This window comes from Lissotriton helveticus, chromosome 1_2 (genome assembly GCF_964261635.1).
Source record: "Lissotriton helveticus chromosome 1_2, aLisHel1.1, whole genome shotgun sequence".
NCBI classification, from domain to species: Eukaryota; Metazoa; Chordata; class Amphibia; order Caudata; family Salamandridae; genus Lissotriton; species Lissotriton helveticus.
The window spans coordinates 164,061,434-164,076,239 of record NC_136058.1 but is presented as its reverse complement, the minus strand read 5'-3'; the positions used below and the strand labels follow the sequence as shown (position 1 = coordinate 164,076,239).

At 46.1% G+C, this 14,806-nt stretch overlaps 1 protein-coding gene across 1 annotated transcript in view; it reads left to right on the top strand.

Annotated features, from left to right (window-relative positions):
* SCP2 (sterol carrier protein 2) overlaps nt 1-14,077 on the top strand; it is a 336,550-nt gene extending 322,473 nt beyond the window's left edge. The window contains exons 15-16 of the mRNA XM_078670520.1: nt 4,182-4,261; nt 13,060-14,077. Of these exons, the coding sequence (XP_078526646.1) occupies nt 4,182-4,261; nt 13,060-13,155 (176 nt within the window). The 3' untranslated portion in view covers nt 13,156-14,077. The remainder of the gene's footprint in view (nt 1-4,181; nt 4,262-13,059) is intronic.
* The last annotated feature ends 729 nt before the right edge of the window (nt 14,078-14,806 follow it).

Here is a 14,806-nt window from a genome sequence, read left to right as displayed (position 1 = left end):
CTTTGGTCTGGCTGGCGGACCACCACAGCAAATTTCTTGATGAATCTTTTTCAAGAGAGGAAATACTGACTGCGATCAACGGTCTGCCGTGTGACAAGGCGCCCGGCCTGGACGGCCTCACGGCCGCCTTCTATAAGCAGTTCGCCCCCATTCTGGTTCCACGTCTTGCTGCCATGTATAAGGAGTCCTTTGATACTGGCACGCTCCCACCGTCGCTCCGTGAGGCCTCGCTAACGTTGCTCCTCAAACCGGACAAACCTGCAGACTGGTGTGATTCCTACCGCCCCCTCTCCCTCATTAATATAGACAATAAAATTTTCGCTAAACTCATCGCCTCCCGTCTGCTTCTTTTAATGCCAACCATCGCCCTCCCCGACCAATCTGGCTTCATCCCGTGTAGGGCAACCTCCCATAATCTTCGTACCATCTTTTCGGTTCTGCATCAAATTAACCCCGACCTTCCGGCCGTGCCGCGTTGCTCGATGCCACCAAAGCGTTTGACACGCTGGAGTGGCCTTTCCTCTTTTATGTCCTCTCTCGTATGGGATTTAGCGTTCACTGTTTGAGGAATATTAAATTGCTTTACACTGACCCACTCGCTCGATTACGCATTAATGGCCAAATCACTGACCCTATCCCCATTTTGCGTGGCACGCGGCAGGGATGCCCTCTGTCACCCATGCTTTTTGCCATCGCTATGGAGCCCCTGGCCGCCCGCCTTCTACAACACCACACCCAAAGGGGCATCAGTTTCTCGTCCCGCTCCCTCTTGGTCTCCATGTATGCAGATGATGTCACCCTCTACATTCGTCATCCTCAGGAAAATCTCAGCCCCCTGGTACGTGCAGTTATTCGGTTCGGAGGGCTTTCGGGGGTCCAGATTAATTGGAATAAATCCGTACTTTTCCCCCTAACGGATGCCACTCTTCCGTTTGTGCCTGACTATCCCTTTGAGTGGGCTACAGATCCTACCCGCTATCTCGGCATCTGGTTGAGGAGGGACCCGGACGACCTCTGGAGGTCCAATTTTGGCCGTGCTGTGGACTGGCTGGAGTCTAAGATTCCTCAGTGGACTCGGCTGCCCCTCTCTCTCGCTGGCCGCCTTGCCGTCGCAAAGATGGTGGTCCTCCCTAAATTCCTTTATCTTTTCTCTAACATACCCATCCCCCTGACTGCTGCTGATTTTTTCCACAGGTTGCGCTCTCTTATGGTGTCCTTAATCTGGGCGGGGCGACAGCCCAGGGTCGCTTATGAAATCCTGACCCTGCCGATGGCCGCTGGTGGTCTTGGTGCGCCTGATCTCCGACTGTACGCCCTCTGCGCTCAGGCCAGCTTCCTGCACTTCTGGCTGCATCCCACCCCCCACCAGCCTCACGTCGCGGTGGAGTCTGATGTCGCCACCCCCTGGCCCCTCACTACTATGTTGTTCGCCCCTGCGGTGTGCCCTCGCTCGGAGGTTAACACGGTGGAGACGCTGCGATGGGCGTGGTCCTCTCTGCGCAGACTGGCTGCACTCACTCTTCTATCAGCGGGCACTATGCCCATTACTAACCACCCGGACTTCCCCCGCTCCAGTCATCCTGTATGTCTCGGCACGCAGCGTCGGGGGGCCTCGAGACTGTGGCTGATCTATACCCGATGATTCTTTCTATCCACTCCTGGAATCGCCATCCTTGATGGACACGCTTCTGTATTACCAGCTGCGCGCCACATGCCGGAAATTGCACCCGTCCTTTCCGCAGCCTCCGCCCACTTTTCCCGCTCTGGATTTGTTCTACACTTCCACTTCTCCGCGTAAGCTCGTTACTAGATTGTATGCCTCTGCCCTGTTGTCCTCCTCGGCCTCCACGACGCGGACACGCGAGGCGTGGAGTGCCGACCTGGGTCTGGATATTTCGGACGCCGATTGGCTCTACTGTTGTAATCAAACTATTAAACTTTCCCCAAATTTCCGGCTGCGATTGATCCACTTCAAGTTTTACACAGGTTCTATCGCACTCCATGACATCTTCACCGCTTAGGGCTCATACCTGATGATTCCTGCGTTCGGTGTTCCGCCCCTTCCCTGGATTTCGCTCACTTGGCATGGCTTTGCCCCCGGGTGCAGGTGTTCTTGCTGGAGGTCTGTTCCGCGATCTCCGAGATTGCTGGCGCTGCCATATCTCCGGACCCCCTTCTCTGTCTACTCGGTTTTGTCAAGCCCTGTCCAGATGCGTCGCGCAGGCTGATTTCGATGCTCCTGGTGTTGGCTAGACGCCGGGTGGCCATGTGTTGGGGCCGCCGGCCTGCCCCCTTGGTGTCGGCCTGGTTGGAGGATGCGTCCTGCTGCCAAACATTGCTATCGGAATTTTGGGATCTGCTACCGGCTAGGTCGCGCCCGGTCGATATCTGGTGTCCCCTGGTCGATTACCTCCAATCCCGCTCCTCCCCTAGCGTGCCTGCGTCCCCTGTCCCTCCTGCTGCCCCTGCGCCCGCGGTTGCCGCCGCTTTGTTCAATGTGTAGGTGTCACTGGTCATGGCTTTTCACATAGGTCCGCTCTCATCCTGTCCTATTGAGAGCCGAGTGGGCTTCAGTTGCTGCCCTATTCCTCCTCTGATCCTGCCGCTGCCTCCCCCTCGCTCCCCGCCGGCCTCGGCCCGTGGCGGCCGCCGGTGCTGACCATTAGCGGTCCCCTGCTTGGCATTTCCCCAGGCTTCCCCCTCCCCGCCTCACCAAGCCTACAAGCCTTTTCTTCTCCATATTCACCCCTGGAAGAGTCTGTATTGAATATGTCGCCTCCTTGATAAAGGTTTATTGCTCTATGCCACTGGCACTGTATTGCTGAAAACTGACCTTTATGTACTCGTATTGATATGTATTTTGCCACTCTGCACTGAACCCTTACATGATGCTTTCTTATTTGATTGTATTGTTGTTCTGCACTTGCATCAACAAAAATGTTTTTTAAAAAAAAGGTTTAAAAACAACTTTCTTCTGGAGATTCCTAAGTTTTGTCTCAAGACTATGGGTGGTAGGTCCTTTTCTTCCGCAGCAGAAATAAAATGGAATCTCATGCCCCTGTAATTATGCCAGAATCTCACCTTCTGAAATTCAGAAAACTGTTGCAAACCTAGCTGTTTCCATCCCCTCAATGACTTTGGTCGCTTGCTTTGTAGTCTGTTTTGAAACGTTACGATGTTGATTTAGTTTGGTTTTCTTAGCACCAAGATACCCTAGTTAAAGGTGTATGCTGCATTTTACAAACACAACATCTAAACTAAACTGAAAATTGTCAGATACTTGTAATGTAATTGTTGACCTCTCATTGTTTTTGTTTGTTACATTGTTTACAAAACTGTCACTACCAGAAACAGCTGCTGCTGAGACCAGCTTCACCTCATAAACCTACTTTCTCATCACAGGATATTTTGTAGTCCATCGGTGTTAGTTTAATTTGCTTATATCAAAACGCAAACGAAATATAATTGGTCCGCCGATTGCCGACAAGTTTGGCTGTGCCAAATCATGTGTCCGATTAAATTAGGAGAAATCATGTCGTGCAGCATACGGCATGTTGCAAGAATCTTTTGTATAAACATAGAGTTTACTGCATGTGCACTTACATATTTACACCCTTCCTTTACCAGCACAGCAAACGTAACGCGATACTACTGTGTGAAAAAGGAATCTCTCTTTAAGTCAGGAAAAACCACAACATTGTTACCTGTTTTCTGTCCTGAAGACCTATTTTCAATTGTATCACCAATAAATACAGCGTGGTGAGTTGCAGGGCAAAATGTCCAACATTAGAGAGCTAAATGTACAAGCTAGAGTGAGTTCTTTTTCCTCATGTAAACTATGGTCTTACTGCTTTCACGTTCACATTTAGCTATTATTAGATGGCATGTTGTTTTATTTCTCATTGCTGTGTAAGTACTGGGGATTCCGCATCACCCACCGACCAATGTGCCCACAACGTTTCTGGCTGCCTTTGTAAACATTTTGTTCCATGCAACACCTTTTAGTATTCACTTGCAGTAATCCCCAAGCTTTCCTGAATGTTCTGCTCTGGGCTTTTAGTAAGCCCTAGAAATAGTGCAGTGCAAGAGGAGAGCCTTGACTACAGAAATAGGCTGGCTTATTAACTGTGAAAAGACGATTCGCAATAATTCCCATTTTCCCATTTTGTGTTTTGTTACAGATAAGAAACCTGATTGCACGATCACTATGGCCGACCCAGATCTGCTAGATTTAATGACTGGCAAGATGAATCCACAGACAGTAAGTGAAGATGAGAAATAGCCCAGCCAATCTGCTGCTTCTGTGTATCTTTGTCTTTGGAGCCTCTCAAATCATTTGTATTCACAGATAATGAATTGAGTTTTTCCATGCCAACGTTAAAATTTGAAACGTTTGTTTTCCTAATGTACTTAAACACCTCTGCTGGCAATCACCACTCACCATTGATGGACAAGCAGAGGCCAAAGGTCTCTCTGCATCCATTAGACCTACATGTCTTCCCTATAGTGCTACTTAATTGTCTTTTGTGGTTTGCCACGTGCCATTGCTTATTTGACAATATGCGTGTATGAATATCTGCATAAGAGTCTTGATACAAGTGGGATATCACCATTTTGAAAATCTACATCAGAGCCTTGATACAAGTAGGATATCACCATTTTGTGATATGCTGTTTTACCAATAAATTCTTCTTTCTGATGGATACGTCTAACCGGAGATTCTATGTCAGGATTAGGCATTTCCTTTCTTTTATTTCACAGCGGCGAAATAAAAGAAGTAAAATGCCTAATCATCGCCTCTGAGTTCTTAATAGAATTGAAACTTTCGGTTACGAAAGCTAGGACATTTTTCATTCCTCATCTTATGAATATTTCCATAAGCATCAGACTAGTTCCGTACAGTCAAAATCAGTACTCCTGCGGCACAGTTAGATAGTGTTTGCAGCTGCACACCGACATTTTCACTCCTGAAGTAACCAGTAGAGCTGCATATAAGCGCTACTCGGGCGCACTGGTGTCAGTTCCTTTCTTTCTGTGCCTTTAGACATGGATTCTGAGCTGTACTTCTTTTGTCTATGACAAACTTCTTCACAAAATGTTTTCTTTTTATTAGTGTACGGGAGAAATATGTCACCTCCCCAAATTAAGCTTTTTAGGGACTGTTACTAATCCTCCCACCTCTCCCCACTTGAGGTATGTCTGTGGTGTTCGGAACACAGTTCCAGGGCCTGCGAACATCTTGCGCATATGAACCCAAAAGCCATATGGGACCGCAAACCAAAACTGTGTTGCCAAACATCAGGCAACTCCACGCTGTGACCGATATGAGCCAAAAGGAAGGTCCCATTCCTATTCTCAAAGGTATTCCAGTGGCAGATCCTAGTTTAGTTCAAAGTCTTCTGATAAGTCAATGAAAACACAAAAACACAAAGTCCAATCAGGAATGGAACTCCAGAGAGGGTGAAAGTGTTCCCATTCGGTCTTGCTCTAACACTCCAGACGACCAAATTCCGAACCTAGTTCCAATGCAATCCAAATTTTTGAGTCTGACATTATCGCACAAGATCAAGGCCTTTAGGGAGGCCATGCTGCTCTTAATATACACACTTTTGGCTCCCTCTGGCACACCTTCGGGCACCAAGAGTCCACAGTGGCCGCCGGTAGGGGTTCTGCCCTCTTCGGCAGGCATGCCTTTTGCACCGCTTCGGGTTCTCCACCCACTTCTGTTCAGAGTTCGGTTTGGGTGTTGGTTCTTATGACATTCACACTGCGCTGACTGCGTCACTGGTGGACCCATAGTGGTTTCCAACTCCGAGCCCCTCTTGTCTCAAATGAGGCTTTTTTCCAATTCCACAGCAGTGCAGAAATTAGGAAATTCTTCTGACACATTGCCTTTACCATGCTGCAGAGCTCGTACATAACACCAACACTTTGCGTCTGAATCAGACAATTATTCATTAACTGTGATGAAGGGGACAAATCTGTCCCACAGTATGAGGAGGACAATTCATATGAGGAACTTCAAGATGCCAGTGGCCTAGACACCTCCCCAGACTCTGCAGTTTTGTCTCCTCCTGGTCCTGCCACAGAGGAGAGTGTTTCTTTTTGCCATTGTTACGCAAAGGGCTGCGGACTACTTGACCTGCAGCCCCCTACCATGGAAGTGAAGGCCATTATCCTTACTGAATATCCCGTAACCTGGCCATGCTCCCGCTGAACCTCTCCTGTCATTTAACAAAGCCCTTACATATACTCTTAGGCATTTGGTCAAAACCATGTTCTGGGATGCCATTCGATAGGCATGTAAATCATTGTAATAGACCAGCGCTGTGCGACCTGACTTCCTAACACGACAACCAACGCCGGAGAGTTTGGTGTAGGCATACATCAGCAGACTAAACTTGAATGTTTTCCATACAACCCCTCTTGATTGCAAATCTAAATGCTTGGAGAACTTTGACAAGCTCATGTTCTCTCCTCTGCCAGCCTTACCCCTATGTTCTGTCATTGCCGACTGTCTCCTGAGACACTACACCCATGCTTTGTGAGATATGGTGGGCCAAATCCTGCCAGCAGCTCCAGATGTCCTTCAAGCATCTTTAGTCCAAACCATCCAGGATGATCAGGATGCAGCATAATTCAATATTCAGTCCAGCATGGACACCTGCAATCAGCATGGGTGTGGGGCTTCGATGCCACACCGGGATGAGGTCTATGGGCTTCTGAGGGTATTTCCGGGCATATTTGACTGACATGCTATTACACGGCTCTTGTCTGTTTTGTGAGAAAGCGGGCCTGGAAGGATTTAAAGTCTCACCACAGCTTGTTCTTTAGGCCTACCTTCCTCTACCAGGCACATTCCTCAACAGTTCCGCCCCTTTTGGGGATGCACCAGGGTTTTTTTAATATCACCAGACTCCCTGCAGACAGCGCTGGGCCAGGTTTTGTCTTCCCTTGATCATAAATACTAAATAGTTGGAAGCGTTGAACCTGCAGGACGCTTATTTTCATATTCCCATACTACAGGTCCACAGGCGTTCTCTGTAATTTACAGTGGGCCAGGAGCATTTTCTATTATGTGGTGCTCTCTTTTGGCCTTACCTGTGCTCCTAGGTTGTTAACGAAAGTGATGGCGAGGGTCTTGGCACATGTTCGGAGGTCAGATTTACCAGTCTTCCCATACCTTGACAACAAACTGTTGAAGACACACTGGCCCCAGGCAATCATATACCATCTCCGGAGGATAGCGAACCACCTAACATCGTTGGTATTTACTAGCAACATGCCAGAGTCACACCTGACTCCTTCGCAGATTCTACTGTTCAAAGCCATCCTGGATACTGTGAATCCCGAATCAGAGAGTCCAGGATATTTGGTCTATGGTCCTGATGTTTTAGCCTCTGTACTGGAGGATGCTGTTTGGGCTGCTGGGACTATTGCATCCTGCTAGTCAAGCCTATGACTTGCAACAGGCAGGCACAGATTTGGTGTGTTTACACAGTAGCACAGAGTAGCAAGGGGGAGGGGAATGCACTAGTTATTTCATCCCCCTGCCAGCACCCCCCTCCCTGCTGTTTTACGCAAAAGCAGTGGTGGCACAAGGGCTACCTACGCTACTGTGTTTACACTTCACAGCATCAGCCGACAGAGGAAAAAGAACAATGACTGTTCAAACTGATGATGCTGAAGGTGGAAATCTGGACAAATATTAAGGTCAGTGCTGTTCATGATTCTTACTTTATCTTTATCTTATTTTACCACAGAACTCCGGACTAAAGTATGAGCAGCTACGAAGGGGCTTTACGTGGACATTAGTTATGTTTAGTAGGGGTGGTGCTTTCACATAGCTTTTTGAGTTAACCTCCAGCGCGACTTTAAATAACATCAAGCTGTTTTCCAACACGTAACAACTGAAGCTTGTATTTTCTTCTTTGGTGTTTCACAAGGGGTTCCTTTAGTACATGGGTACAAGACAGTGGCAAAGTCAACAGCTCTCACATCAGCGAAACCTATTGGCTTTGCCAGTGCTCGATTATACACGCCCCTTGAATCAACACTAGTGGATGCCCACATTTGGTGTTAAGTTTTCTCTATGGCTGTAAGCAGATAGTTGCCAATAATATATGATGAACTTTGTCTTGCATTATTTCCTGCTTCCATAGTGTAATTTCTCTGTGATGTATTCACTCTGACCCTTTCAGTTTGCAGTTATCTTCTTGGTTGACTTTTATCAACTACTTCACTATATTCTCATCATATTTACCACATTTGCCGAGCCTTATTTGTTTATGATCGTAGTTAAAGAGGTTTAGCCAAATGGGTGTGTTGCATTTTTTTATTATCCATCTGTCGGCAGATCGATCCCCACTAATGTTTTATCCTCTTCCTATATTACATTCTGTCATTTGAATACATAGAGATCATTTTATACCATGAAGCTACTTTGCTGTGTTGGCATACCATGGCCCACATTACAGAGTACGCATTAATCCCAAGACAAAGGCACTGCAGATGTTGGGGTGGATCAGAATTGACTAGAATAAGCTGACTCGGAGGTCTCACAAGATTTCGTAATAGAGGCTTGTTATGGCCAACATCACCAGGATCCTTTCAACCCTTGTCTGGTCCAAAATAAAGGTAACATCTGCTCAACGCAGGATAATGAATCCCAAACAGGACACAGACCGATGATGCCAGTACCAATGAAGCAGATCATCTGAGACCTGTAAGGAAATCATTTGTTCTTGTGAAAGCTCTCCATGTCTCGCCCATCGAGAATTTGGTTTCTCCATTGGAGACAGGGAGGGCATTAGTGGCTGGTACTGCTGCTCTGTCCAACTATTGCTCCATTTTGTGCCCCAGCTTCTCACACTCCAGGTCTGTCACCTTCTATATCTAAATATTTAGGCGATGGTTGTTGCTGTCTTCCTGAAAGGCAAGGTGTCATTCATGTGCAAATGATGGCCCTGCCCCTAGTGGTCTCTCACTGAGGCAAGCCATTGTGATCTGCTAGCAATGTGTGCACCCACTGTACTGAATTGAGTGCCTCATTTCCCTGTTGTCCAAAGAAAGTCCTATAGGAGTACGAAATGCCCCGCTTTAGTTGAGCAGACCAGCGGATATTCAGCACCATTTCTAGGTTCATGGACATAGGCCTTTTCATGAGGCGTGAAGCAGGGCTAACGTCCTTTAACTTGAAAAAGCGTGGGCCGGGCAAAGTAATTGACCAACTGATCGCCACATAAAGGCGCACCATCTAGTATACATAGCTACTTAAAGGCGCACCATCCAGAAAATAAACATCTGAATCGCAGCATAGCTTTTGGTTGGCCAGTGCCTTTTAGTCCTTCATGGAAGAGCATTCTTCTTGAAACCACATCACTTCTGACTTGTTCTGTTGCAGTTCAAGTAATGATGGCCTCCGTGATTGTGCTTAACTGCCTGCATTACAGACATTTTATGTCCTATATTTCTACCTATTTTTCCCACACTTTTGATACTTACAACTTTTGCTTACTTTAAACATCATGTGCTCAATTGAAGCAAGTTTTGAAACAGCTGCTCTTCAATCATGTGTTTAACGCCACGGGTTTCAGTTCCTCATCTTAAACTTTATGACCGAATCCAACATGGTGAACCTGCATCTAGAGTCTTCCTTAAGGTCATTTATTTGTAAGACCGTCATGCCCCCGTCACTGCCCCCTCCTGAGGGACCGATACAGATCCCTCCTAAAGAACTACAGGAGAGCTATTCTCTCAGTCAAACTGGAATACTTCTCTAGTAAAATCTTAGTAGCGTCTAATAAATCCAAGGAGATTTTCTCCATCGTTCACAATTTGGCCGCCTCTGACAGAGTTAATCCCAACCCTGTCCCTTCCCAAGCCCTTTGCCTTTCCTTGAACGATTTCTTTCTTGAGAAGATTGCTAACATCAAACGGAATATCCCCTCGCCATCTTCTCCTCTTCCCTCCCCTTCCCCCCTGTCCTCTTCCCTGAATCATTTTTCTCCTATCTCGAAGGAATCCTTCCTGGCCCTGCTTAGGAAGGTTAAGTCAGGTTCCCCTGCAGACTGTGCACCGGCTTGTATCTTAAGGGAGCTACTCTGGTTGCCCCGATCCCCCTTCATCCCTTCTAAATGCATCCATCTCTCAGGGTATTGTTCCGTCCTCCTTTAACCCCTTCACTGCGGCGGCTATTCCGCCGCAGTGCTAAGGGGGCGGGGCGGCCGCATGCTGGTGACGGAACCGCTCCGTCACTAGCGTCGGTTGAGCTATGCTGGTGATGGAGCGGTTCCGTCATGGCCCGCCCCGCTCAATAGAACCCTCAGCGCAGGCGCGGAATTCGCGCCGCGCATGAGCGTTCTATTGAGCGGGGCGGGCCATGACGGAACCGCTCCGTCATCAGCACAGCGCACCCGCAGCTGATGACGGAGCGGTTCCGTCATCAGCGTGCAAGGGGTTAAATCGGTCACAGTTATTCCTATTTTAAAAAAACCCGGCTCTGACCCTACTTTCCCTGCCAATTTTAGGCCCATTTCCCTGCTCCCTTACCTTGGCAAGATCCTAGAGTCACATCACCTCCTGCCTGTCGGCCTATATTGAGGACAACCATCTTTTGGCTTCTCATCAAGCAGGTTTTCGTCCGGTCCACTCGACCGAATCTGTGTTTCTCTCGGTCTTGGATGAGCTGAAGAGCAAGGCGGATTCCAACGCTCCTCAAGCCTTGGTGCTTCTTGATTTGTCCGCTGACTTTGACACGGTCGACCACTCCATCCTTCTTGACCGTGTCAGGGCAGCGGGCATTCAGGGCACCGCTCTTTCTTTGCTCGCCTCTTTTCTCCAAGGCCGGACACAAGCTGTCCGTCTTTCTGGCTTTTCTGCCCCCTTCACGTTTGGTGTCCTGTGGGGTTCCCCAAGGCTCTTCCCTTTCCCCCCTTCTTTTCAATCTCTATATCTATCCCCTTATTATTTCTCTGCTCAATATGGAAGTCTCCGTATACAATTACGCTGACGACCTTCAGCTCGTTTTTGATCTTTCCCTTTTTTCTAACCCCCTTCTCAAATTTCCAACTACGCTTATTTTCATTTCTGAGTGGATGAATCAAAACCACCTCAAGCTTAACCCGGACAAAATGGAGTTGGTCCTGACGGGTGGTTCCACTAGCCCTTGGACTTCTGCCTTTTGGCCTCCCATTCTTGGTTCCCTCTGCTTCAGTGAGAACCCTGGAAATCAAAATCAGTCAGGACCTCTCCTTGCGCCCTCAGGTTAGTTTGGTTGTTTCATCCTGCTTTTTGTCCCTCGGGATTATTCGAAAGATTTCCCGCTTTTTTCCCTCGACGCTCTCAAAATCATTGTTCTGGCTATGATACTCTCACGCTTGGACTACGGTAACTGCTTGTACGTGGGCATTCCTGCCTACGAGCTGCGACGCCTCCAGATCATTCAAAATCAGGCCGCCCATTTTATCTACCGGCTCCCCAAGTCTCACCACATTACTCCTTTACTCAAGTCCCTCCATTGGCTCCCCGTCGTGCAGCGCACCCTCTTCAAGATGGGATGCATAGTCTTCATGGCCCGCGCTTGTACTGCTCCCATCTTCATCAATTCCATGATCACTCACTACCTCCCCTGCCGCAATCTCCGTTCCTCCAGCCAGGCACTTCTCAGTGTTCCCCGGTTTCGTAAGACCAGAGTAGGTGGCACTAGGTTTTCCACTCTGGCCCCCCGCTTCTGGAACAGCCTCCCGCTCACCATCAGGTCCATTACTGACTATTTACACTTTCGCAAGGCGCTCAAAACCCATCTTTTTGCTTAAGCCTTCTCCACTCAGTAACCTTCTGCTGCCCCCCCATCCGCCACCGCTTGGCCACAGTGCGCTCTATAAATACTTTCAACTTTCATATATTTCTTTCTTGTTCTACATTTACAAGTTCAGTTAAGCGGGTGCTTAGTTTTTATAGCTCTCTATTGAATTTTTCTTTGTTTTTACTTTAATTTCATGCATAAATATTAGGCACATCATACTTTATTTATCCTCCATTTAGGGCAGTTTAGAAGCAATTTAATTCAATTAATCAGGATCTCAAGGCGCCGGGAGTGGGGAGGCGGGGGTGCAGCTACTGCTCGAACAGCCAAGTCTTGAGAAGTCTCCTGAAGGTCAACAGGTCCTGGGTGTTCCATGTCTATGCACACCATTCTCCGCGGATCTGCTGTAGACACCCGATATATAACGTGCTTCAATGTTTGTCACTAAGGTCCATAGACAGGTGAATGCATATCAAAAGCTGCTCTTTTGCTGCTCTGTAATGCACTCCCTACAATCTGTGTATTACATACCAAGTAAAGGGACTTGTTTTTTTCCCTCCAATCTACCACACACCAGTTTCTTTCCCTCCTCTCTTTTTTTTATTTTTATTTCTTGATATAATATTTATGCACTTTGTGTCTTTTTCACTACCTACTCCCTATCCATTTTTACAGGTTTTTTTTGCACTTCTAGCACTTGTATACTATGCTTCTTCCCTGCTGGCTGTGAAAAGGTTGAATTCAAATGTTTTATTTTCAAAATGTATTTTGTCTGGGTTGCTGTTTTCTATCAACTCCTACAATGTATAACCTTTTTCATAATTTTCGCCTTATTAACGTAATGTGAACGAGAGTTGTGCAAAGTTTGAAGGTTTTCCTCCACAGCTTCTTTAGTTTTTTTTTTTTTTTTTTTTTGGCAATCTTTTTGCGTACTCATTAAAAACTGCCTTCTTTAAAAAAGACATCTGAGCCCGCTGTATCACTTTCTTGTGAGGAAAAACATTCAGCTAAATAGATTTTGTAAAATAATTATTTTACAAACACCTTGTCTCTTGGCAAAATTAAAAAACTCAACCCATCTTTTAAACTGCAAAGTTTGCAAATGTACCCTCTTGTAATGGAAACGTTTAAAATTTGTGATTAGTGTGGCACAGATATGCAATTGCTCTTTCTTGTTTCATGGTAGTGCACAATATTGTGGTGGTTTTTTTCCAGGTTGTCTCACATTTTTTTATTTATTTATGTTTCCGTAGGCTTTCTTCCAGGGTAAATTGAAGATTACTGGAAACATGGGAATGGCAATGAAGTTGCAGAGTCTGCAGCTCCAGCCAGTAAAAGCCAAGCTATGAAGAGCCCTCGTTGATAAGATTACGCTTTGCATCGGGGAGAAACCCAGGTCTTGGTGTCGGCCCTCTCACTGGAATTAGCTGCTCACGGTTCTCTAGAATGAGGACAATTTCCCCCAAAGTTCCTGAGCTTCATGTAGCCTGGAAAATCTTAGCATTGCCTTACTGTGCTGCATAGAACTCCCATTGCACTCTTTACAATTAATGTACTAATTGAAACTTGTCTGTAAGTCAGAACCAGTCTTAGAATTGCCATTAAAAATCAAGTCCAATCTTAATCTGCTCATGATGAATTATCAGTAGAAACCATGAACTATGATATCCCTGTGGGAGAAAACATGGTCCATAGTGTGCTTCACTTTGATTTTCAGAATAAAGTGTTCTCTAAAGAAAAGCATGTATGCACTTTCCATGAACTGGCTTGTCTGGGCCTCATTCCCTGGTTAAAGGGTCAAGAGCATTTTGTTCTGTGGTGGGCAAATTTTTCTTTGGCTCCTGCCAGCCCTCTATGATGAATCTTTTTAATTTTCCATTTCTGAAGCATAGTTTTGAAGGTGTGTGACATTTTCTTTGTACTATGAAAATGGAGAAAATCAGGTGGAAAAATGTATATTTTACCTTCTTTCATGAGACAAAAAAATTGGTACAACGGTTTTGCAATGATTAGTTTCTAAGCAGTTCACCTTAATTTGTGGAGGTGGATTTGCCATTATTGACAAGGAACTGAGGTATTGTAACAAGGCAATTGTAAGAAAGACTGATATCCTATTTAACCAGGAAATTAAACACCGATTTAGAAGTAAATGAGACACTGGTGTTTTTTTAAATACTGCAGTACATCGGTGCTGTACACTAATTTTGCATTTCTTTGTATCTTGGAATTTATGGTGAATGTTAATTTGAGAATAAAATATTCCTTCTCCTATATTGTGTTTGAATTTCACTTTAATAATTAAAAGCGTTTGCCTCAACCTGAATTTCACACAACTCTGTGTTGCAGTTCTTTCTCCTGGAGATCTTGCAACCTGTTTGAAGCTGGATTCTTCATTTCTGATGTACCATGTGGGGCCCCCTGCCTTGATAATCACTTAGTTGTGTTTTATCTGAGACTTTATGCATGTACCATGAGACCTAACATTACCCCACCACTGCACCCTAAAATCCCCCTTTGGCATGTACTAGTCCACCCCTTAAATCACCTTAAAAATATAGCAGCGACATTGTTGCTGATGTTTGTGTTGTATTATAGCATTTTTATAGTGCTTTCCTACCTCCTGTCGACGCCCCAGAGTACATGCAGGTGAATTGGCCCTGGATCTATAGCCAGATCTGTCCTAAATGGGTGCGCTACTATTTTTAAATCTTCTAAGTTCCTTTGTGCTGTTGTGTTTGGTGAATGGTGGCACTAACCTGCAAATCTAAGGATGGTAACCCGATTTTAACCGCCATTTGATGCTGGTGGACAGACATATGTTTTCCTCAGAGCAAAGAGCGGAGCTAGCCTTGGCCTTCAATCTTTTGGTTTTTGGACTCTGGAGGCCTTGCTCCACTTTTTGTTCCTGATTCTATGTTTAACACCAATAATTCGAGAAAGTATGTGTTGTACCAATCATTTCCTTTGGAATAATACATATAATACTGAACATCCTTCCAA